Genomic DNA, 25239 nt, shown 5'->3' on the forward strand with positions numbered 1-25239 from the left:
ACACTTTTCGAGATAACTGTATCTAATTTCCAAAGGTGGGAAAGAACCGTAGTCTTGATGGTGTTCAGACGTGGGTTTGCAGGCATCAATCAGTAATCCCTTTGGGATTGTGTTCTTAGCTGACCACGTTATCTCCTGGTGTCTATGTGTTACAGTTGAGCTCCAATCGGTCCTATCAGTGATGGGCAAAAAGCGATCTTCGAGTAGTCAAAAGTATACGCAGAAACGAGATAATAAGCGGGGACGGCTCAGAGCTAAGCACAAAGTCAAGAACCACGAGGAGCGAGACGATTTAAGGAAGACAGTGTTTGGTTCACTTCGTGCTGAATTGAGTCGCACGCTGGGAATGCCGAAAAATTGTCGCATATATTTCCTGAAAAAACATGAGATGAAGTGCTTGCCTAAAAGGCCTCGAGTCAAGATCACGTTTGGTAACTCAGTACTCCTGGACGCTGATGCCTGGAAAATCCTTCAGGTCAATCGTTTTATCCCATTTTGCGAAATGTCATACAATAAGAAAGACGATTTAGAGTTCGTGGGGGTCGCAAGATGGGTGAGTATTTTTGGTTACTTCAACAATTTTGGCAATCAGTTAGGCTCACTGTGTTTGCACCCTTGGATTTAGGCGTGACGGCGTTAAATGCAAAGACAAGCAAGAAGGAAGGATCAATCTGTGAAGATCAGGAAAGGATGGCTGATTTGCCCTTAAGCAATGAGATTTTGGCAGAATGGATGTCGTCTTTGTGTTTATGTGCATTTCGATCAAATCGAGATCTAGCGCTCAAGTACGAGGTACCGTCCTTTGCGGACGCAACTTGGTCAAGATCGCCCAACGCAACATGTTCTGATCGTTCTGCATCTTTTGGGAAAAACCATAGGAAGAGTTATCAAGGGGTGTGCAATAGTGTGATGTTATAAATCAAGAGAGCCACGATTATTATATGGTAAGTCTCTTTTTAAAATCGGTGTTAAGTGTACAGGCATCAAACTGAGAGTAATTGGTCCTACAGGGTCGATGAATCATTTTGGGAACTTTGTTGGATCTGATGACGGGTAAATATATATAACTTGGTATTGTTTTAATCGGTGGAATGCTGAGGGACGAGGGATTTGAGTCTTGGTATTGTTGGTTTGGTGTTTGTGATATGGTCGGAGGTCGTGAATCTACATAATCCTTTGATTTTGAGGATTTTTAATTCAATGTCAAGTTATGAGATCGTGCAAGGACGGGAGGAGACTTTACACCTCACGGTATCTAATCACAAGTAATTGTTTTACATTTTATGAATAAATCAATTGGCAATGAATGGTCAAATGTGTGCTTTGTGATTTCATCAGTAGTGAGTGGACAACATTAAGATATTGAGTTGGGTTTACCAAATTGAGGGCCAATTATGTCACAAGATTTGCAACATTAATAGTCAAGTTCTTCTTCTGCTTGTGAAAGGATGAGCGGTGGATTAATATTGGAAGCCTTCAGTGATTTGAGTTATAAACCGATTAAGACCAATCGTAAGTGGATTAGAAAGATTCAAAGAGGCAGCGGGGATCAGCTTACAACTTAAGTGTAAGCTATTTACAAGTAAGAAGACCTGAAAATGGAGAGAAACACAAAATTGACCGTACAACAAGGGCTGCAAAAAAAATAAGTGGATGTAATTCTGTCAACTACCACTTGGTTGTGTTGAGGGTAGGTTTATTGCGTGTATTGAGGAGCATGCATATGTGAGGTCGTGCTATGGGTCACTACAATTGCAAAGAAGATACCAGAGCTGCATGTTGAAGGTAGGGACTTAACCTTTTGGCTTATAATTGATCATTTAAATTTGTGGCGATACGGTGCCTGCAAAAATAATTGGCAATTGACTAATACATTGGATTAGGAGCTGAATAATTGAGGTGTTGAATGGAAGGCAGTGTGAGGAATGAGGGTGTGGAAGGGAGTAACCAGTTATAACAAGAATTTTGCATGCAACAAATAAAGTCTGTTGAGGCGGCGCCCGCCACGGAATATGCTAGTCTGAATTAAATCTAATCTTCTATATATTGAGAATTCATTAGGAGATTGAAAAGGTTCATGATTGTGAGATAAATGGTTGAGGAATTGTCCAGTACTACTATTCTTGACTTGATCTAAAACCCATTCACCAGTTTGCTTATTTTGTTTAATAGCAGCCTTCCACTGACATCCGGTTTTCTTGGTTGAAGTGACTCGTTGAGTAGCTTTGCTTTTTCTAGGATTACCACGATGACAGTGAAAATAAATAGTTTTATGGCATCCACGGTTATTTTTTGATGAAGTTACGGATATTCCATATCCACCATTTAAAGATACGGAGTAAAGGTATTGTTTTGCCACTTTCTCACTTCTAAAAAGTTTACCCCACCGTGGATCTTTGAGATCTAAACTTAAATCATTAACTAATTGAATAATAAGAATGATATTAATAAGAATGATTAATAATAAGAATGAATAATAATAAGAATGAATAATAATAATAATGAATAAGAAGGATGAATAATCAGTTTCAATTCGAAAAAAATTGCATCAAATTTCGAAATTAATTAAAGAAAATCACTCACCATTTGCAATTATAGGCCAGTCTGCATCCACAGCAGAACACGCCACGTGGATATCTGGAAGATCTGTTGAATAAAGAACCCAAAAAAAAATAGATGGATCAACAACCAAAAACGTGAAAAAAAGAAAATTTAGAAAAAAAAATAAATTCAAAAATATAATCAAATACCTTTGAGATTGATGTCTCCTTCAGCTCCAGCTTCATCTGGAAGATTATGAAGAGCTTCTACGTGTTTTTGAAATTCTAAAACACGTAGAAAAACACATATTAATATGAAGAATTATCAATCATGTAAAAAAGAAATATAAAAATTGAAACTCACCTTCACTGAATTTATCATCTTCAAAAGCTTTATTTTTTTTGTTGAAAGGATCTTTAATAATGTATTGCTTATTAATATAAATAAAGTCATCATTGTTTCCGTCATCTGTTGAACCTTCCGCGTCTAAATCTGAATCTAAATCCATTTCATGATCTACGTGCTTTGAATCTAAATCCATTTCTTCTACGTGATTTAAATCTAATTGACCTTTGGAAAAGGGAGAAGTTTTTTGAGGTGGAAGTGATAAGGGAGCAGTTTGAAATGAATTTGAATTTGAAACAGATTGGGAAGTTCTTTTGGAAGGTGGAGTTGTCAAAACTACATTCTGATTTAAATCCGTATGAAACTTTTGATTATCATCATTTAAATTCATTTCACTGTCAGCTAATTGTTGAATGGAAATATTATGATTCATCTGATTATTAGACTGAATTGGATGAGTGAAATTGTTGAGATTTGGTTTTAAATCATTCATCTGATTATTATTACTATTTGATTTGTTATAACTCAAATTTGAATTAGAAGAAGTGATTAAATTTGAAGAATTTAAAAGGTTTTGATTGACTGAATTAAAATTTGGTTGAACAGGATTATTCATCTTTGATTGATTGATCATATTCAAAAGAAGACCTAAAGTGTTATTGTCAATTTGATTCATACTATTTTGATTTAAGGTATTTTGAGTTTGATTTGGTAAATTTAAATTACTATTATTGAAAGAATGAGTGTTAAAGTTGGAATTATTATTGTGCAATAAAGTTTGAGTGTTGAAATCCGTGTTAATAACACCATCATTAATATTCAATAAGCTACTTTGATTGTTCATTAAATTACTTTGATTCATCATTAAGGAACCTTGATGGTTTGATGGAATTTGTTGATTATTGTTGAATAAATGATTATTATGATTATTGAACATCTGATTATTATTATTCATCATCATATGATTATTATTATTCATCATATGATTCATATTATTCATCATTTGATTACTGAAGTTTTGATTTAAATTGTTGTTTATATTATTCATTTGATCATGTTGTAAACTGTTGAAATTGTTGTTATGATTATTCATCTGATTGGTATTGTTGAAAGGTTTAAAATCACCCGTAGGGATTTGGTTGTTGTTGTTGTTGAAGTTGTTGTTTTTCATTTTAATTTGATGTGAAGAGTGAAAACCTGGCGTGACTAGCTTTAAAACTTCGAAGTTGATGATTTTTTGAAGGGTGGAGGGTTGAAAAAGTTCAAAGTCCGTGTTCTAGAGTGGAAAAGGGGGGAAAGGAGTCAAGGGGCCTCTATATCAGTGGATGTGTACGTGAAGTTTGACCAAACTTCCACGTACACACACGTGTAGGCGCGTTCCCACGCGTCTGAATAGCTGTAGGCGCAATTTCTGAGCGCCTACATGCAAAAAAAGGGAAGTAGGCGTAAAATTCAAGCGCCTACAAATGTAGGTGCACCCAAATTACGCCTACAGTCGAAAAAATAAAATGTAGGTGTAATTTCCGTGCGCCCACATATGTAGGCGTATAAAAATGATGCCTACATTTCATTTTTGAAATGTAGGCGTATACAAATGACGCCTACATTGGTTTTCCAGCCTGTAGGCGTCATTTGTAAAGGAAAAAGCGCCTACAGGCTGTATGTAGGCGCTTTTTCGTGGGAAAAAGGCATGTAGGCGCATTTTGGACAGCGCCTACATGGTTTTTGTGTGGGCTGCAAATAGCAACGGCCTAAATTAATATAACTTTTGTGTTATATTGATGATGAGAAAGCAAATTGACATCATCTAAGTTAGTTATCATTGCATGAAGAAAAGTACAGAACCATATACATTTAATATCTTGTATGACAGTTATTGTTTTATTGAACTTTTGAATGTGTAAATGTGACAAATACTGGACAACATAAGACAAACTGGAGGGATAACATAGATATTTTCTTCTTTCCAACATACATAATAAGAACTTATCCCATGTTCACTCAATATGTTCTTGTTATCTATATACAGCTTGCTATCTATATATCATCCTGCTATCTATATAACACAATCTGTTCTCTTGATGTGAATCACGAGATAAAAGATCTCAAGATGAATGCATTCCTAAAACTGAAGAGGTGAAATAACCTGAACTAATGAATTTAAAATGGACTGGTGCCATTCGCCAGTGTTCATTTCCAATGGGGATCAACCATTGATCATCTAATGGATGGTATCTGGTTTGATTTAATTCTTTCATTGAATCATATAATTGTGTAATCAATTGATCACTTATGTTTGTATAGATCAATAATGCTTGATCATTTTCATCGCATTATTGAGTCTTATCTATGAACCTAGGTGGCAGTAAGTTGTAAGGTTGTTTTGATAAACATTCAATCCATGATTGGATGGATGCTATTGTCGAGCTTGGTGATGGTGTTAATTTGACCATGGTAATTTGTTCATGATCAATGATTGCTGCTAATGTTTTTCTTGAGTCATCACTGCAAGGAGACCACACGAGTTGGTTTTTGGAATGAGGATTTGTTTGTAAATAAAGATGTCTGACTTACGGTTCTTGTGCTTCTTTAGTTGTGTTGGTTGTTTCCATCTTTGTTGAATCTCCACGAAGTTGAAAATGATGAATGATGAAAGAAGAAGATGTTCTTGGGGTTCAGGGTAAAGACTAAATCCAAGTTGATTTGGGTTGGCCCAGTTATAAATACACAATCTATGCTTATCTATGAAGATCAGGACTTAATTTGTATTGATAAACAAACAACATGTGTCAGAAGCATGGAATGAATTCCATGTGGGAATTACAGTGCGGTTTATGTCCTTCATGAAAGGGCTTTGGCGAAGACAAACTTAATTCATTATGGTTTGCTTCATGTAGGTAAACTAACACATATAATGCGGATATAAAGATTGTGGGTCAGAAATATTGTTAATAACAATGTCACCCATGTTGATATATATATATACAATGAGAGTTGAGTGCTGCAAGTCTGTCGTGGAATCTGGGAATTGATGACTCATGTGATGCAACAAAACATGAGTCATCAATTATTTGGCTTCATAGGATAATAAGGAGCATGCATTAGGAAGCATGTTATTTGGTTTTCATTTAGTTTTCATATATTGACAATGTATAACATGACTTTGGATAGAATTCTAAGTCATGAATAGAGTTGCATGCAAGCCATTGGATGCCAACATGCACAACCTATTCTGCAACACTCGTCTTCCACCAGAGCACCAACAAGTACAAGTCAACCAAATTTGCAAGATTTCCGCTAGTTCAAAGGGGTCAATTGTCCCCTTGACAAGTACCTTTTTATTTCAAAGGTATCCCTCCTTTGTTGCAACTTGATAGACCATCAACATCCAACAATTCCACTGGATCCAGATCTGATCTTTGGTGAAGTTGTGATTATTTATCAAAACGCTATAGAAAGCTCAATCAGAAACAAAGCTACACCAAACTTCTTGATCTTTTCTGTCCTTCTTCCGGCCATAAAGATGGAAAGTCTAAAATCCGCTATCATCAATTACTCAGTGTATATCAAACCTTTTTAAATCCTCAACAACCTATCACTTGTAAAACTCCATCAATTTGACTTTTACCGATTGTACTTTTACTCTTTGTACAATGTTCTTTATTAAACCTTCAATTTAAATTTAATTGACAAATATGTTTGATAAGATTCATTTTAATATTGTTACCAATATTAATTAACATCACTAAACTGAACATCAAAGTGAACACATTGCTTCCTGGTTTTAAATCCCGGCCAAAATATGTTCACTTTGTTGTTCATGAAGTGCATCCTTGGCCAATTGTAAACTGTGAGACTGAGGTTATAACTTGTGCACATTGGATGATACTCAATCCAATCACTCATAGATTCTGATGGCAAATTAAATTGAAAAACAACCTCATAAGTAAATATGATCATACCAAATTGTTCACTTTGGTGATTAATCAGATAGTGCAAGGTAAAATGTGAGGCCCATGTATCAGTGCATTCATAAGCGTGGTTTTTGCCAGTTCATAGTGAATACTGATGTGTCAGTAGCTCATGTATAAGACGTTAAATTAGCTGGGACAAGCTACCAGATTGGATCCAATACTTCTTCATGTAGTCTCTCTCATGGTAAAAAAACCAAACACCTCAAACTCCATAGATACTCAAATGAAATAAACATTGATAGTGGGTGTTCAGTTCAGGAATGACATGTGTTATATTCAATATGAGACATTTTAACCATAATTTATACTCTGAGTTCCCCAAAATTTTCGTACAACTGTTCATATAATAGGTCTTCTTCTTGCTCAAACATGTCTGGCTCCTCAGCACGTAAGGCTGGCTTCCCAGCCAGCATTCTCCACTCCTCCTCTGCCCAATCAGTTACCTTCTCAAAATCGTCTTTCATTTTCTTGTAATGATCATTATCAACATTGACATAGGTGGATGTTTCTTGAAGTTCTTTTTGAAGATCAAAGCCCCATCTCTTCCATAGGTTGCATGCCTGTTTCTTCACGATGCTATGAAGTGACAACAGCATAACTTGGACTGCTCCAACAGCTACAAGATATATGTCAGTTCTGCTGCGCTGGCAATAGACTACTACCAGGATGGGGAGTGGAAGGTTCTCACCTTGATCAACTTTGTGTTTGAGGGATACTATGCGACCATAGTACATGTTGGACCATGCTGTCATCTGATGAGCTTCACGTGCAATTCGTCGTAGCTCTTCTCGCGAACTACGCTGAGTTAAGAAGCTGTTGATGCCTAAGCGAGTTATCTCACCCTCTTCACCAGCTTCCTGTTTGATTTCGCCGCGGTTCCAGAAATCATCATCCATCTCCATTGTCATGATCTCACCCAGCTCAGGCAAATGTGGTGGATTAGCGTCTGGATAATCATCTACATATTTATCTACCTGCCTCTTATACGTATTATACTTGACACGGACGTTGCTGGTTCTGTTCCGTAGATGCTTTGCAATGTATTGTTGTTGACGGGCTCCTACATAGGTAGTCCAAAATATCACATCATAAGGTATTAGTTTGTTATCGCGAGGAATATAGACATGAGATATGGGATTTACCAGAGTGCCGGTGCCGACGCAGCCTTGCTTCCACAAGGCCCACTTTGGCTTCGTAGAGGTTCCCCCTTGCAATAGCTAAGGACAGGACCGCATTCTCTTGGTTGCCTTGTTGTGTGGATGGAACACGAAGGAGTCACGCACTTCAATATGAAAAATCTTGAACATTGCAAGAGTGTAAACTTACAAGTAGCCCCAGCGAGGTTTTGAAACTCTTCACCTCCAAGGGCGGTCGCAAAGTTTTTGGTTTGCTCTTCTATGTCAGCCACCAATGTCGGCAATGACATCAGTTCATTCTTTTCAGCATGCGTTCTTGCTCTTCGGCGCTTTTTTTGGAGAGCCTTGAGTCGATCCCTGTTTTAGATTCAACATACATAACCAAAAAGTGGATGCAACATCTCAAAGCAAGGTGTACTGTCCTCGCCTGAACCAACTCCTCCTCTAAAGCCAGCATCATTTCAAGGCGCTCCCTCTTTTCTGCCTTGGACTCGGTCATCTCCTCTAGCTGCCTAGCTTTTTGTTCTTCCCACTTATTCTTGAAGAAGGTAACATCACGGTTGCGGTGGGTCAGAGCTATGTTGTTGAGAGCTTGCGACGCCTCCTCAAGACGTTTAATTGTGTCCTTGCGTTTGGGATTCAAAGAATCCACTGAAACAAAGGAAAAACAGCCAATAAACTTTCACATTCCAAAAAAACCTGTCATGTGTTATGGCGGCTGGGCCTGGACATACCAGCTGAATGGCGAAGGTTTGAATGGAAGTGAGCAGCTCGCATGTGAATAGCATCCATGCAATGCTGTTTGGTCGAGTACCTCTCCGTGCTAACTAAAGGGTCCAGTACAGCCCAAACTTGCTCAGATCCTTCACCGTCGGAACGACCCCAGCCTTGGTTTTTCCTTGGATTCCACTGCAATTGACATGGCCAGCGATGGGCGTATGCGTGGAAGACAGAAGTTCCAAACTTCAATCGGTCCTGAAGCCGCTCCTGCTCAAACATGCCACGCTAGATTTCAAAGGGTCAGTAGCTGGAAAAATCTGTCTTTTAACCGAAGATGTCACTGACATTTGCAATTCCCTTTTCCATTGTACAACCTACGTCATATAGGAACCCAATCTTTTCATCGTCAGTCAAATCAAGAAACCATTCAATCAAGCGGTAGCTGTAGTGTAGTCTACCGGTGCAATCAGAAAGTCAAGATGTCAGTTGATGTTCTGATGTAGTGAGTGGAATTACTCACTTCTCGCCACTCTGCACGATGTTTGCAAAATGTAAGGGGTGATCATGACGGCAGACCATCGCCATCAAGCCCGCTTCGTCACATCTGCCCCAGTGAGCCTTGCCCCATTGGTCATTGGCAGCGGTGTGTGGATCAGCACACCCATCCTGAAAACAATGAGCACTTTCAGTTTGGGGAATCACATTATATAATGTATAATATTGAAACTTAAAATATCATTTTCAGAATGGCCAGCTAGTCGTTGTTCCATGCGAGTGACTTGCGCTTCTGGTAGAAAGCTGTCCAGCATGTTGGTGACAGTGTAGAACTCTTTCAGTACACAGCTGAAAGCAGAGCCAAGAAGGGGATGAATGAAGACACAAATCAACAAACACACACAATCAAAAGAGAAATAAGTCTTGAGATGTTGAATTGAAAGACTTCAAACAAAGAAAGAAATGCCCTTCTTAAACAGGGACTTTGATTACTGATGAATTAAATTTAAGACCTACAAGTCTTTGGATTAATAAGAACCAGGCTGAAATAGGACAATAACTTCAAAAATAGCACAATCTAGGCGCACTCAGGCACCTTCCAAATGAGCAAATGAGCTTACAACTCAACAAGAAATTAATTAAAAGATGAATAAGGGTCTTATTATTATAAAATTCCAACTCTCATTAGTTGTTTACCTGAATGATAATAATAAAAAATAAAAGCTTATTCTAAAAATCTAGTAATTATTTTTGATAACTAAAAGGCTCCCAAAGGGGAAGAAAAGAGACACTTGACTATATCAAAATTGAAACACACACAAAAAAAAAGATAAGACAAAAAACACCCCTCAAACTCGAAATTCACCTTCATACAACTTTTTCACACAATAACTCTCAATGAACCCCCAAAATAAAGTTGATAGACAGATTCAGCGCACACACATTGACAATCTTCAAACTTTCAAGCTCACAAGCAGCACTATTACTTAGCTGTTTACCACAAAAACCCAAATTTCCGCCATTTTCCCTTCAAAGCTGAATTAAGATAAGAAATAGGGACTGTATCAAAAATCTGAATAGACAGAAAAAAAGGTCTGCTTCCGCTCTACAACTGTGCTCAGCCAAGCTAAACTCTAACTCTATTGGTTGTACCCTTAAAATGAAATTCGATTTTATGTGAAAATACTCGAAATTGAATTTACCCAGTTTACCACCTGATATTACCACTGATGATGATGTATATGGTTTATAATTGATTTTTCATGTTCATATGCGAAAATATACCCCTTCCCAACTTATTTCTAGGCTGATAAGATGCTGTGGTACCCTAAAATCAAAGTTATATGATTGAAAATAGCACTTTTTTATGATTTTGAAAGTCATTTTCGAGTTTCTAATCCACTCTTTTCATATGTAATGTTTAATTTGCCAATGCTGTTGTTTGATGATCCCATGAATCCATCTTTCAAAGTGATCCCTGCTTGCTTTTTCAGTTTACCACCCCAGTTTACCACTACCCCAGTTTACCACCATCTGTCTGAGTTGTTGGATTTTCGAAATTTAGCCTTATTTAAACCCATACTTCAAAACCATGATTCCTCTACATAACTCATTAAACCCATACATATCTTTAAACATAACTATTAAAACCCATAATTTTCGAAATTCCAACTTCAGACCTGTATACTCTACATAACCCATAAACCACCCAACTACACATAAGTTCTAAACCCATAATTTCGACTTTTGGCTTCATTTTACACTACACTCCCTACACATAACCATTACACTCAAAAATGAACATGTAACATATAAAAACAAAATGAAATAAAATGAAATATGATAAAATAAAATGATAAAATAATAAAATAAAAAAAATAAAACTAAAAATGAATTGTGTATTTGTCTCTTGAATACTTTTGATTACCACAACGGTCTTAGCAGCTTTCTGCCCAGCAGCAATATGACGTCTGTGCTGGAAATTCTCATCAAGGCACACGACTATATCTGGTTTGCCTGCAATAAGACTTTGCATGGGGGGCCCAAAACATTGTGGGCAATTTTCAGTGAGCTTTTCACGAGATGACAGCACCAATTTGATATCCAATGCTGACTCGGTTGCAGTCAGCATCTTTTGATAGGCATCAATGGCCCATCGAAATGGAGTATGCCATCGACGAGGCTAGAAACAAGTATTTCAGCATATAAAGGTATGTAGCATATAGAAGATATTCCCACTGAAATGACAGACTAACCTGGTCGTTCTTGGTGAGAATCAAAGGATTGAAAGCATCTAGGAATCCGTCCAGGGCTTGAGTAAAAGGGTCCACCCGGACCGTGCAAAACTTCCAAACAACATGGAAAAAACAAAGCAGCCGGATGGAGAACGCAGTCTCTGGATATTTCGGGGAACGACCAATATACCCCATGTATATCAGGCAAGTTTGATTGCTTTTTTGGCATTTGCAAAACCTAACTTCTGACTTTGTTCGATCTGGGTAGGTATTTGTAAGTTTGATATCCCATTTCATTGTATCTGAAGTTTGAAGAGGGGGGAGGTCAAGTATGAAATGCCACTTACATAAAAGGTCAACAAGATCAATAGCTTGAACCCGCCAACTTGAAGGAGGACAAGCGCATCCTGGCTTCAGATCAAGGTTCCACTTGGACGGATCACCCCAATCCGACGTTTGGAAATGACATTCTATGTAAGCATAGAACATTTCCTGTGCCGAGCGCTCTAAGAGAAGCGCTTGTTGTTCATACTTGTCTTCAATCCTAGCGCGCTGGATGTCATCTATGAAGGCAGGAGGAGGTTGATCGAGGTACACTCCCAGCAAAAGGTAATTTTCCCAAGGAAAAAATGATTACATTTAACGCATTTTTAATCAAAAATGCTCATTTAATGCTGAATACAGTCAACTCCTTCAAAACCCATACCATTCTATGGAAGCCCAAAACTATGGGTTTTATGGGTGTATGGTTTTGGAGGATCTCCCTCATAACCCATAGATTAAGGTTTGGCAGGCAAAGTATGGGTGAAGAGGGAGATAAAAAAAATTAACAAGCCAATCAAAAAAATCATTTCTTCATATTCAACTTGGAATAGATTGCAGCAAAGTGGCACACAGTCTTAGATGATTGCAACCATTCCGTTTGTACTTGGATTAACATACCAAAAGTTCAAGTCTCTTCAGCTCATCATTGTTGAGTTGAATGGCAGCCTTAGCCGCATTTTATTATGCTATGATCTTCCCCAAAACAACTCTTTACCTTTCCAGCACAGTCTATGAGCCTTGTATCTGTCTACAACAATTTCTTCCCTCCACTGATAGGTTGCTTGAGAGGCTTGAATCTTTTGTTATTCTCTGTTTGTAGGGCATTGAAACCTGTTTTGATATCTGACATGCTGAATTGCAAAAGGTCTTTTGGAAGCATTTTGAGACTGGCTATGCTGAAAAATACACAAGGATGCAGGTTTTTTTCAAGCTGTGGCAAATTTTGGTTATGGCTTTTGACCTAGGTTTACTGCAAAAAACCTATGGGTCATGGGAATAGTGCGAGGTATGGGTTTTGGGCTACTTTTCCCCGCCCATAAATTTTATGGACCCAAATTTCTATGGGTTAGCTGGAAGTATGGGATTAGAGGGATATGGATTTCGAGGGAGTCAACTGTAATGCTGATTTAATGCTGATCAAATGCTGTTCAAATGCATTTTCAATCATTTTTTGCTCTAAATGTATTCATTTTTTACTGGGGAAAATTACTTTATGCTGGTAGTGGTAGTGAGGATTGATGTCCGCGTTCAGTTCACCACCACCATCAAGGCCCGGAACGAGGTTTGGCGTAGGTAAGGCAGCTGGTGTGGCGGTGCGTGCTCGGACAGCTGCCGCCATGCAAGCAAAGTGCTTCCTTTGAGCTTTGCTCTTGGGAGGTTTGGCCGCATTGAAAGCTTGGTGGACTCCTTCGAATCTCGGCATTGAGTGTTTGAGCGGGATTTGACACGAGGTAATGTAGATCTGCAGGATGAGATAGTTTGTCAAAATCAGGAGATGAAACGATGAGAATCTAACACAAGTAAAGTGAACTTAGAACTTACAGTTTTGCGTGGACAATGAGAAAGTTTGAAAACTAATGGCCTGTTACAAAGTGGGTGTGGATGGATGAAATGTGGAACGATTGGGACGATTGGAGGTGTCGGTGTTGTGGTGGTGTGGAGGTTTCAAGACAAGGTGAAAATTTTGAAGTTTTCAATACAACCTGTGGGTTGAGACACAGTGTACTGTACACACTACAGCCGAGCTAATGTTGGTGTGTATAAGCGCGCATTTTTAGCAAAAGTCTTTTGAAAACTTCCACATATCAAGATGTTTACATTTCAATTCAAGAAGCACAAATGATAAAACACTACTCAGAATCGGACACAACAACAACAGAATTGGTGGAGGAATGCAACAGTGGTTTCTGTGCACGGATTATTGGGGTGATTACATGTTGAAACATACAAAATTGGTCATTGAATACTCTTACCCAATCAAGGGCTTGAGGTAAAGCAAGATTATGCCACTCGGTCCACGGCTTTGGAATGGGAACAGTGGGATGAGGGTAAGGTAGAGAAAGAGACAAGAAATGGCGACTCTCATGATGATAAGCAAGAAAAATTGGTTTATTGTCGTTTACTGGACAATCAAGTGGTAGGGCGGAAAAGCTGTGGTCTTTGTCGTATACACAGAATAAGGTTTTGTATGTTGTAGCAATGAGGTACAACATTTGAGTCGAATTGAGCCAAAGCTCAGGATATTGGAGGACCTCATTGCGTTCGGTGTGAATGGCTGACATGTGCTCTGCAACGCCCCCATATCCTCTGTTGCGTTTTTTGAAGTGGGAAGTGTAGAATTTTTGCTTTGAACGCAATTCAGCAATGAGCTCCTTGCAAACCAATAGCCATTCGTCCTCGGAGCGCCCCAGGCTCATAGCAATAGCTCGGTATCCACAGTGACCGTCAGGATTTGGGTCAGATACAGATATGATATATTGGTGTAGCCATTGTGGGACACGAGGATCCTGGGTGATATAGGTAGGACATTAGTACATAATAACAAATGGCGGGTTGGTGAAGCTGAACTTACACACTTTTTTGGTGTTCCGGGTGCGGTTAGACCGACATGGGCCAGTTTCAGTGTCTAAGGAAATGTCCGCATTGTCTTTGTGCCTCCTGTTAGACCTACGTACTGCGGTTTGTGGACCACCTGTGGCTAGCTTTGAATCCACCTTTGGTTTGGCTCGCTTGTTACTCTTGGAGAGTAGGTCACACTGTAAGTCACTGGATTTCAGGGAAGTCCATAGTGGTAAAGATTGGACTGACATCAATTGAAAGGGAAGGGGGTATGGTGACAGTTGTGACAGTCGTGTCCGCTTTCTCTGTTGATACGGCTTGCATGTTTGTGGGGGCCGTGGGAGGTGGGAGCAACACACCCATATCAAAGCTTGCATCTGCGTCTTTGTTGCCATCAGGGGGCAGCTGCTGCAGTACAATAAAACATTACACAAAGGTTAGCGTGCAATGATCTCTCAGCCAGATTGATTAAAGAAGAGACTTCAAAATTGCACCAAAGGCTCCGGTAGCAGAATCAAACCTGGTGATGGCTGCAAGAGTACAAAGTCATCACTTGAGCTGCCTCATGATTTTTTTGAAATAACTCACCAGGCAGTTGTCCGAGTCGAGAGCATGAGTGGCAGGTGTTCCTGGCGCAGCAGCTGGTGTAGGCTAAGGTGGGTGAAGGTTAGTAGGTACTAGTCTAAGTGGGATGGGGAGTGAGGCTCACAAAACCGTCTGAATCATAATCGACCAATCCCTGGAGAATCAGGGTTTGGTTTATGTCGGGTACGCTGGTGGGTCTGGCTGATTTCACGAGGTAAGATGGTGGGACAGCCTGTAGTCTTATTGAGGATAGTTTAGATGAGACGGTTTGAGCAAGGGATGGGCGTGGCTTGGGTAGGTTTGGTGTATGCAACACCACATTGGAGAGAGCTGGAGCTTTCTTCTTGCACTTTTTTTTACAATGGCAAAGCTGGATGTTTCAGTGGAAACCGGGACTGCATTTGAAGCCAAGTCGACAGAAAGTGATATTGAGTCGACAGAAAGTGATGTTGAGTCGACAGGAAGCAATGTTGAGTTGACAGGAAGACATGTTGGAGCTCACTTCTTTTGCTTCTGTTTGACATTCTTGATTCTTGTCGTCGCAGGTAAAGGTAAAGGAGGGACTGAACTTGATGTTGAGTCGGGAGGAAGATACGATCGATCAGGAGAAGATATGATTGTTTGGCAGGAAGAGACGTAGAACAAGTAGGAAGAGCTCCTCCTAATGGGAGACCTTGGGAAAGGGGTGCTGGTGTTGGATGTGGGCTGCATGGTTGAAGGGTGACAGATATTGGTGGATACTTGTCAAGAATTTGTTGTATTTTGGCAAGGGCTTGTGATCGATTGGTTGGTGTAAGGCATGATAACTTGTTCGAGATCTACACATGTAAGAGCCAAGAGTAAGTAAGTGTAAAGCGTTATGGCATGGTTGAAGAGTTCGAGGCATAGGACCGATTGCTCACCGCAGCAGATTGTTGCTTGATGACAGAGACACTCTCACTTTTACCGGGATTATCTGTGTTCTGAGTAAGTGGTGTAGAGACAAGGTGTGAGTTGGACTTGAAATTGTTAGGTAGAAAAAAAACTTACCTCTGAGCCAATGGGAGGGTGGTTGTGGTTGGGATGTTTGATGCGAATCATCCAGCTGCCGACTGGTGGTAGAGCCGTAGTGGTATGCTCGTTGAGAACAATCTGCTGAAGGTTTGGGTGCTAGGTCATTGTCCACGATTTCGTAGGCAGTGATTGAAAACGGGCAATTGGTCTTCTGAGACCTAGAGGTGTTGGAGGGCTTTGGGCCTGATCAATGGCAGGCATATCAAATGCGGCTTGGCAACAAAGATCACCTAATGATCTTAAATCCAATAGCCTCTGCATGTTGGTGAAGTAAAGCCTCCATTTTGGGAAGGTCTGGTGCGACGAGGTTGGGTGGGGGTGGCTGGAGGGTAGGAGGGTTTGCTGAGTTCAATACGTTTGATGTCATTGGGATGAGAGGTGATGGTGGATTGGTGGTAAGCGCTGAGCAAGGTAAAGCTGTGACGGACAGGGTTTTCAATGCAAGTATGAGGATTTAAAGGGGGGTAGGGGTGAAACCTTGGGGGCGGTAGGGTTTGGGATTTGGTGGGTAGGTATGAGGCTAAAATTATATGTGTATGTTGTACTGGGTAGGTAGTACGGGTGGGTGGGTGTGAAACTGCTTTGAGCGGGTGGGTTTGTGAGTGGTCCGGTATGAAAGATTGTTGGGTGGTAACATTCTGATACAGGGTGGGTTGAGGATGTGATGATGAGGTATGAGTTGTAGCGTATGGGTACACCGGCACTGGTGGTGTATGTTAGGTTTGGTGGGTGGGTAGGCATAATATTAGGTGGGTGTGGTGACTCAGTGCCATCTTCAGCAACATGAGGGTGCCCTTAAGGAAAGTGTGACTTAGCCAAATTTTGAACCCACCCAAGATCCTTCTTAGGATGATGTATCATCTTGGGTGGGTATATCAAACCCCATTGTGTGATAGGTTCATCTGTATCACCTTATGTCATTAGATAAGTACATAAGTGCTCAGGTGTGTTACATAGGCAAAGCCACCCTGTGTTTCTCACTTTGATAAACACACGGTTGGTTTGGTTTAATATGAAGGGGGAGTAAGGTTTTGACTATTAAGAAGAAGTAATATTCACCACTTGTGATGATTTCTCATCTCATGTTCAACAGATTTTGTAAGTGGGAAGATTGAAATGTATATGTGATATTCTGACCAACAAATTGTGAATTCACCACTTGTGATGATTTCTCAACTTATATTCAACAGAAGATTGAAATATATATGTGATATTCTGACCAACAAAAGGAATATTCACCACTTGTGATGTTTTCTCAATTTATATTCAACAGATTTTACAAGTGGCAAGACTCAAATGTATATGTGATAATCTGAAAAAGTTGTCAAATTGAGACAACTTTTATATGAAAGATACATCATACTATGATAATATGACCTAGCATGTCATAGAAAAGACCAGGTTATATTCTGGCACTCCATACACCATTTCTATTATTTATAGAGTATACCCTCTATAGATAATGGGTTTTATTATCTCTTCAAACAAAGATTACAAGTAAATATATTAGAAGATTATAATCTGGCACTCATAAAGCAACTTATACCATGTATAATAATTATGTGATATACCCCCAAAAAGCTTTCAATTAACCAATGGTGCCCAAATGAGCCCATAAGAACATGAAAGAGACTACATATTAAAATAAATATGTGATATTCCTTCAAACCAAGCTTACAAGTAATGAATGTTCTCCTCTTGAGACACTGAGATCATGAATCATCTGTTTATTATCCAAACCATGTCAACCAGGGTACATTATGGCCCTCACACGTCAACTTCACTGTCTTTCTGAAATATAGAAGTAAGATGTCAGGGAATATCAGTGATTATAATTTCTGGTATCATTTGATCACCATCATAATGACAAATGTGTTTGTCACCAAGATGGTGATCAATGGTGATGATTACACTATTAATTTGGTACATGTGTGGGAACCGGGAGCATGATGGCCCCGGCGTGTGTGTCCTCCTTGCAGCACGCGACAGCCAGCCCAAACCTAACTTAACCTATTCCATGCCCTGATTGGTCAGCCAATTGACGTGTGCTGTAAGGGTCTGATGGTTGTAGGCCACACTTTTACCCTAACTGATTCGATGAAACCATCTGAACTGATACATCTCTTCCGGGTACATACATTTGAACTTCAGCCTTGTCTTATTTTTGAACAAACGACTTTAATATATCTAACTCTCATCACCCATCAGTCAGTTCTTCAACCTTTCAATCACTCATCAAACCAACTAATCTTACTTTTCTTCATTGATGAGGTAATCCCATTCTAAAATCAGATCTTCAGAGACTTTGTCAGAAAGTTTTGATCAGTATGTCGCCTACTTTTTCCAATTTTTTCTTTTGAATGAGACTCTTTTCTATCAGTTTCTACTTTCAATCAATCTTCTCAGGTAAACTTGATATCTGATTCTTTCTCTCTACTCTCATCGTATCTTGACATCAATTCTCAATCAAAAGACATTTTGATTATACTCTCAATCAAAAAAAGACTTTCGAATACAAGAAAGTAACTTGATTGTCATCGATTGATTGATCTTGTTTAGTATATTTCAAACAGGGTTAGTGATTTCAATGTCAATTCTTCATTTCACTAAGCTCTTCGAACTGATCATCTTCTTTTCCTTGGGTATCTTTTGATAGAGTCCTTGTCTCCTCGATCAATTGAGCGGTAGTTAACTAAATTGTCTAACTTGTGTTTGATTAGAAGCTTCCTAGTCCTTGTCTCCTCAATCAATTGATTGGTAGGTAACTAAATTGTCTAACTTTTGTTTGATTAGAAGCTTCCTTTTGATCGTTTTCACTCACCAACTCACTCACATTTTCTTAGCACCCACATTCCCAATATCCATCTCACTCATTCTAATCAATAGATCGATCGGTAGGTAACTAGATTGTCTAACTTGTGTTTTATTACAAGCTTCCTTTCAATTGATTATAGTTTTTTCTTACGACACATCACACTCGATCACAACCCACTCAATCAACTCAATTGACTGGATCGATCAATACCTACTCGTCCCACGTCCTCTTTTACATTTCGACCATTTAATCCAATTCCATCCCAGTTGCTTTGCTTGACCCTGTTTGTTTGACTCCGTTCTACGATTTGGGGTCTTGCGTTCTGCTGGAAAGTTTTTGCTTCTTTGGTTTGATTGGTTGTGTTAGAGGTTACTTTAAATCTGACAACTCTTTTTGTCAATTTGCTCTATTTAATTATCAACCTAGCTTACAATTGCTTTGTGATCTCTACTTCTTTAGGATCTTGTGGTCGTCCCTCTTGGTTGTCGTGGAAATTTCTTTCCTTTTGGACTTAGTATATTGGAGTCACTGTCTAGGTAAGTATCTCCCTCGACGCTCTTGTTCTATCAATTCTCTAACAATAATATCACTTGTAATCCTCAGAATGGGATGTGCAAGATCTGAAAGCGCAAAAAAAGCAGCCGGTATGCAAGTACCAAATTGGAAATTTGAAACATCAAAATGCTATTTTGAAGGGAAGGCTAGGTATAGAAAGGAGGTACATATTGGACGTCCTCTCCCTTGTAAACACATCAATAGAACCACTCTCAAAGCTAAACTTGCTAGAGAGCTAGGGCTTCCTTCCGACACTGTCTTTATTTTCCGCTATAGCTTGAAGGATCAACCAGATCTTGGACCTTACAAACCGATCCACATCAAAGAAGGAACTGTGGTTGTTGTGGATAAGAAGACCCTAAATGTAGTATTAATTGTCCAATGTAACCCATGTGCCACAATGGAGGATAAGTTGAAAGAGAAGTTTGCTCACTCAATATCAACTACTTCCCTTCATGCTCGTGCCTGCAATAATTTTAAATTGCATAATTCAATTCAAGGTATCAAGGATGATGAAAGTTACACTGGTTTTATGGGGTGCTGTGGGTGGAGAGGAGGTTGTGAAAAATGTAAATCAGCAGGTGTGATTGTTTCTGTCTCTATGATCTGCTCAAGTCAGTCAGATGCTCATTCTTGCTTAATATCTTCAGGTGTTTACAGTATCAGCTCTTTCGGATCCGCCATTGATGAGCGAATTCAAAGTGATCAAAAGCGTATGGAACAATTTCATCGGATTCACGACTTCTGGGCCAAGCACTTTGGCTCACTCTCAATGTTTGTCTTTCAAACAAATCTGGACTTGGCTTCCGAAGCCGATGTCCCAGGATTTCACAATGCCAAATGGCAGTATACTCAAAATGGCAAGGTCTTTGCATCAAACCTAGTAGTTACCTGTGACGGATTCTACAATGAAGCTCATTTGGATCATGATCGTACAAGGTATAGTTTTGGGATGTTTTTCCTTGCGAATCGGAAGACAGGCCGACCTCATGAAAAGGCAAAAGAAAAGAATCTAGGTAATTCAAAGGGTTCTACATTTTGTGTTGAGGAATTTGGAATATGTGTCCCTTTTTACCTATGTGAGGGAGTGGTAGAAATGATATGGGACACGACTGTGAGTTTCATTCACCCAGCTGAGTGAAGAGATTTAGTTTTTTGTTGACAAATCTAACTTTTCAATACCCATAGATTCTCCATTATACCACGGAGTTGCAGTCTTTCAAGCCAGATGGAAGTGTGACAAAACACAAATTGTGTCAGGTGACCAGGTATGGTTCCTCCTGTCAGATTTCGGAGTCTTTGGGTCAAAGTATCCAGTTCCTTTCTGAGAAGAAGAAAACCATGAGAGAGAAAGAGTGGTTAAAATATTGCCAGATGCGTGTAAAATCATATGAGGATGAAGTAGAAAAAAAGAAAAAAAAGAACTCAGAGAAGCAAAAAAAGACATAAGAATTTGTGATTTAGATTGATTGAATAAAAAATGAAAAAATGAACTCAGATGAGATTGATTTAGATTGATTCCAAGAAAGAAATTGAACAGTTTTACAAACTTTTCTTTTTTTAATGTTCACCCTGTGTGTTAAAAATGGGCTCCATGAGTGAAACTTGGTGAAAACCCTCTTCCCCACAGGTGGGGATAGTAAGAAGTAGATTCACACTGCTGAAAATGCCTTTTGCTCATATGGAAAAATAAGTTTCCACCCAGATGGAAAAATCACAGCAAATGTGTGAAATTCCTCAAGACTCCATGGGTTAAACTTGGTGAAAAACCTTTCCCCACAGGTAGAAATAGTGAGATGAAAATCACACGGCTGGAAATGACTTTCACCCATGTGGGAAAATATTTTTCACCCTGTGGAAGAAACAGTTCACACTCTGGTGAAACCGTGGGAAAGACTTTCACCCAGGTTAGAAAATCTATTCTCATTAGGTGGAGTTGTGGGAATTACTGTTTCACCTATGTAGGAAATAACTTTTTCACCCATGTGGGAACAATTTTCACTCAGGTGGGAAGCGTGGGAATGGTTTTCACCCAGGTGGGAATGTGGTTCACACAAGTGGGAATGACTTTCACCCAGGTGGGAATGGGGTTCACACAGGTGGGAATAGGTTTTCACACAGGTGGGAATGGTTTGCACACAGGTGGGAATGTTTTGCACACAGGTGGGAATGGTTTGCAAACTCAGGCAACATTGTGGGAAATCCTTTCCCCCAGGTGGGAAAGAACATTCATACTGGAGTGAAATTGTGGGAATGACTTACACCCAACTGCAAAGTTTACATACAGTTAGGGGGAAATGAACACCTGCAAGTTTGTGAAACTGCAAAACATGTGTTTAAGTTTTGAAGAGATTTGTTTTTGTTGCATGCTATCTATGATTCACGCTTGTAGTACAAATTTCTACAAATTTCATTAACAAAAAATTATGGGCTATGGTTGTTCAATTCTCATCAACAAATCAATATGTTTTCATTAACAGACAAAACAATACTTTCACCATGTACATAACAAACACTATTTTATGGACTAGTAAATGTTAAATATATAAATGTGAGAATTAAAATACATTTACATGGACAAGCGTCACTCGGTATCAGAAGCTACGGACACCAATTTGTGACAAGGTGGACGTGTTTCATCAACTATCCAATCCCGTTGCCATTTTACGCCAGAAAATATTCCTATGTTATGTGTGTATAATTCATTCCAATTGCGGGCCACAGGGTCACACAAATCATTCCACTCTGGATGGACAAAAGGAATTGGTAACTTGTTGCTTTGCAATACTTCAAGCGGTATGAAGTGTTGTTGGTCAATGAAAGCCATGATTATTGGAGAGATTGTTGTATTGAGTGGCGAAAAACATGGAAATATCACTTTAGATAGGCTGTTGGAAGAGCTGTTCAAACCACCGGAGGGCATGGGATACCAATCATCAGGCAATGCTATTGAAGCAGTGGAGTCCAATATTGTGGTCACCCTGGTGATGTCAAGCTCCAGAGACATTTTCGGCAAGTTTTCCTTGTACCAGCCGTAATTTGAGTGAACATGTTGAGAAAGCTGTTTTTGAACTAATGATGCATTGTCTACATTTTGACCAAGGGATATTGCGACTGTTGAGAATGTGCAAAGACCATCCTTAGGCACGTTGTTTGTAGCCTTGATGAAAGGAAATAAGTACCGAGGTACATATTTGAGGAAGGGCCATTTCTGCTATCAAATGTAAGTAAATGAATCAGTCGGTATGATCTATAATTACCATTGAAAGGATATGGATTACCTTCAACACTGATGCCTCAATCTATTTGCTCTCTTTCAATTGTTCTGTGGACATGTGTTTTGTGGCCTGCTCAAAGAAAATAATCAGTGAGGAGCTGACCACGCTTCAAAGTAGATGGGCATAGAATTACCTCAGCTTTTTTTAACTGCTCATTCTTGAGTATAGGATTGACCACAGATCCTGAACACTTTGGTACAGTCGATGTCAACAAGGTGGTGTGGAGAGCCGTTGTCACACTGCCCGTTTCTTCTCCTGATGAAATCTACGGCGGCGGCAAAGTATGATCTAATCTTAATCTATGTATGTGGTGGTCACAATTGGAAAAGTTAATGATATACCATTGGATTCTGAGCTAATAACTTCTTGCTCTCAGCAGCTATGCGGCGTGCAGAAACTTGTTGTGGGAGCTGAGGGGGGACATTGTCAATCTTGCGCTTGCAATATTTTGCCCTTGGTTGAATGGTATCAACAATCGGGGAGTCATTTTTGTTGATAACTGGAAGTGGATTGTCCTGAGGTGGTAGATCTAGCTGTGAGGTTTGTTTAAGATCACCACTTGGACCAATATCCTTGGAGTGAATTGACTGGTTTGGTTCTTGCTTTGACGGTGTATTGGATTGATCAGAAGAATCTGTGAAGGTCTTGAGTTAGCTGATGGATGCGTTCAAATCCTAGACGAAACGTAGTTGTCTAGGGAAGACACTTACGATTTTCAGTTGCAGTGGCTTCCAAATGTAATCCTGGTGCTAGTGTGTCAGTGTTGAGAGCGCCTTTGTGATTTATAGGGCTTGATGATGCTTCTTGCTCATAATTCGGGAGACCTTCCTTCCCAATCAATGGATCTTTGGCTGAAGTAACTGTATTGTGATTCAGATGTGACAGTTCTTGCATTTTGGTGTCATGGACTTCTTCCTTTGACGAGGGCTCATCATTTCCAAGGATGGCTGGTTCTTTCTTTTTTTTTCTGGGACTCAACAAATTGATAATGTGAAGTTCATCCGCTCGATGAGAGGTGCTGGAGCAATCGGATTGAATAGGAGGCCCACTGTGATCTTTGAGTTCTGGATCGACATGAACACCTTTGAGAGTGGGGTGTACTCGCTGGGGTGGTGGAAGCCCTTGTACGATTTGAGTTTGTTGTGAAGGTTTGTCTTGTTGGGTGGAATGGGGGGATTGGAGAACAGGGGGATGTGTGGTAGTGCCGACTGTTTGGGAGGTGTTTGATGATGTAGAGGTTTTTGAGTGATGGGTGGGGTATTCTTGTTGAATCATTGACGTGTATTGGACAAGACATTGTGAGCAACTTCACAGTCTTGTATGAAGCGGTCAAAGAGTAAGGCTTGGGTTTTGGGCGGAAGACAATCCATTCGGCTGATTAGAGAGTCGATTTGAATTAATTGTTTAGTGTCATGTTGAAGAGATTGCCAGGCATTAGCGTGAGCAGGGATGGGAGGAATAAAGGATTCTCAGAATCCTGATCAGAAACAACAACACGCTTATCAGTATAACAGGAAAGAAGAACTATTAGTCCGGAGAGAGTGTTATGGTGATAAGATGGTTGTTTAGTGTGAAAACTTTCTAAAGTGATGTTCTATTACTTTTATCATAAACAAATCATAAAGAAAACATGAGCAATATAATCATACCTGATCAGAAACAACAACACGCTTATCAGTATAACAGGAAAGAAGAACTATTAGTCCGGAGAGAGTGTTATGGTGATAAGATGGTTGTTTAGTGTGAAAACTTTCGAAAGTGATAGAGAAAAGAGAAAGAAAGTTTTCAGAACAACAAGATATGATATACTAATTCATGCAATACATAACTTGGTTAGGTTAATATTATTAGACAAAAGGTATTGAGTAACATAGTACATGTAATGAAATGATATAATCTTTAACATATGTCATTGATTTACTCCAACAAGGAAGATGTTGATGTTTTTCACATTGGGTGTTGTCATCCTTAATCGGTATTGGTGGTTGGCGACGCTTTGGTGGTTGTCTGACAATAGGCGGTTTGGAGTGTGGTGCATGATTGTGGGTACCATGAATGATCTCAACATGCCATTCAGTGGGTGATTCATGGCATGCAATCACCTTATAAGGGCACGTTTTGAGAATTGTGGGTTGAGAGGTAGTTGAAGCCTTGCTCTTGTGTCCGTGGGGTCCCAAACTACACTTGTATTTCATGTGGGACCTTTGTGTGTTGGCAATCGATATCTCAAATCCATGATGGGCAGCGTGATGGACAGGTAGTGTTTGATTGAATCGAGTTCAGGATAGGTCACATTTGTTTCAGGTGGGGGTATAGGGTTGGGATAGTTGAATGGGTTAGTGGTGTTTGGGTTGGTGATGGTTGATTGGCTCATGGTTGAGGAATGAGGAGTAGGTTGAGGTGTGAATGGATGCAATGGGATGTGGGTTTTGGTTTGGTTGGTGTGGGAATGTGTGGCTCCCAGTACTAAGCTACAAGTAGTGTTTGTATATTCAGAGCTGTGTGAAGACAAGTTTTTGAGATTTCACATATGAGGGTATGTGGCCTACAAGTGGTAATTTGTTATGTATAATAAGTGTGGTGGGAATTTGATATGTAGTATAGGTGGGTGGTGGGTGAGAATGG

General features: G+C 39.5%; 4 protein-coding genes across 4 annotated transcripts; 1 reads left to right on the forward strand and 3 right to left on the reverse strand.

The window, feature by feature from the left end:
* Window positions 1-7162: 7162 nt before the first annotated feature.
* MELLADRAFT_84952 (uncharacterized protein) lies at window positions 7163-8995 on the reverse strand (the record flags this gene model as incomplete). The annotated part of the gene is made up of 6 exons (XM_007408491.1): window positions 7163-7476; window positions 7549-7920; window positions 8003-8107; window positions 8187-8317; window positions 8374-8647; window positions 8731-8995. 6 exons carry the CDS (start codon window positions 8993-8995, stop codon window positions 7163-7165), a joined length of 1461 nt encoding a protein of 486 aa, XP_007408553.1.
* Window positions 8996-13619: 4624 nt separating this feature from the next.
* MELLADRAFT_84953 (uncharacterized protein) lies at window positions 13620-16333 on the reverse strand (the record flags this gene model as incomplete). The annotated part of the gene is made up of 10 exons (XM_007408490.1): window positions 13620-13676; window positions 13743-14194; window positions 14342-14498; window positions 14578-14736; window positions 14917-14979; window positions 15038-15249; window positions 15416-15731; window positions 15816-15868; window positions 15943-16124; window positions 16197-16333. 10 exons carry the CDS (start codon window positions 16331-16333, stop codon window positions 13620-13622), a joined length of 1788 nt encoding a protein of 595 aa, XP_007408552.1.
* A 3052-nt stretch (window positions 16334-19385) lies between these two features.
* Window positions 19386-20664, forward strand: MELLADRAFT_84954 (uncharacterized protein; the record flags this gene model as incomplete). Its single annotated transcript, XM_007408314.1, has 4 exons — window positions 19386-19917; window positions 19987-20352; window positions 20421-20450; window positions 20561-20664. The coding sequence occupies 4 exons, from the start codon at window positions 19386-19388 to the stop codon at window positions 20662-20664; spliced, it is 1032 nt and encodes a 343-aa protein (XP_007408376.1).
* Window positions 20665-22766: 2102 nt separating this feature from the next.
* MELLADRAFT_61976 (uncharacterized protein) lies at window positions 22767-23889 on the reverse strand (the record flags this gene model as incomplete). The annotated part of the gene is made up of 3 exons (XM_007408489.1): window positions 22767-22913; window positions 22956-23248; window positions 23325-23889. 3 exons carry the CDS (start codon window positions 23887-23889, stop codon window positions 22767-22769), a joined length of 1005 nt encoding a protein of 334 aa, XP_007408551.1.
* Between the last annotated feature and the right edge of the window lie 1350 nt (window positions 23890-25239).

Source organism: Melampsora larici-populina (assembly GCF_000204055.1).
Source record: "Melampsora larici-populina 98AG31 unplaced genomic scaffold MELLAscaffold_12, whole genome shotgun sequence".
Taxonomy (NCBI): Eukaryota; Fungi; Basidiomycota; class Pucciniomycetes; order Pucciniales; family Melampsoraceae; genus Melampsora; species Melampsora laricis-populina.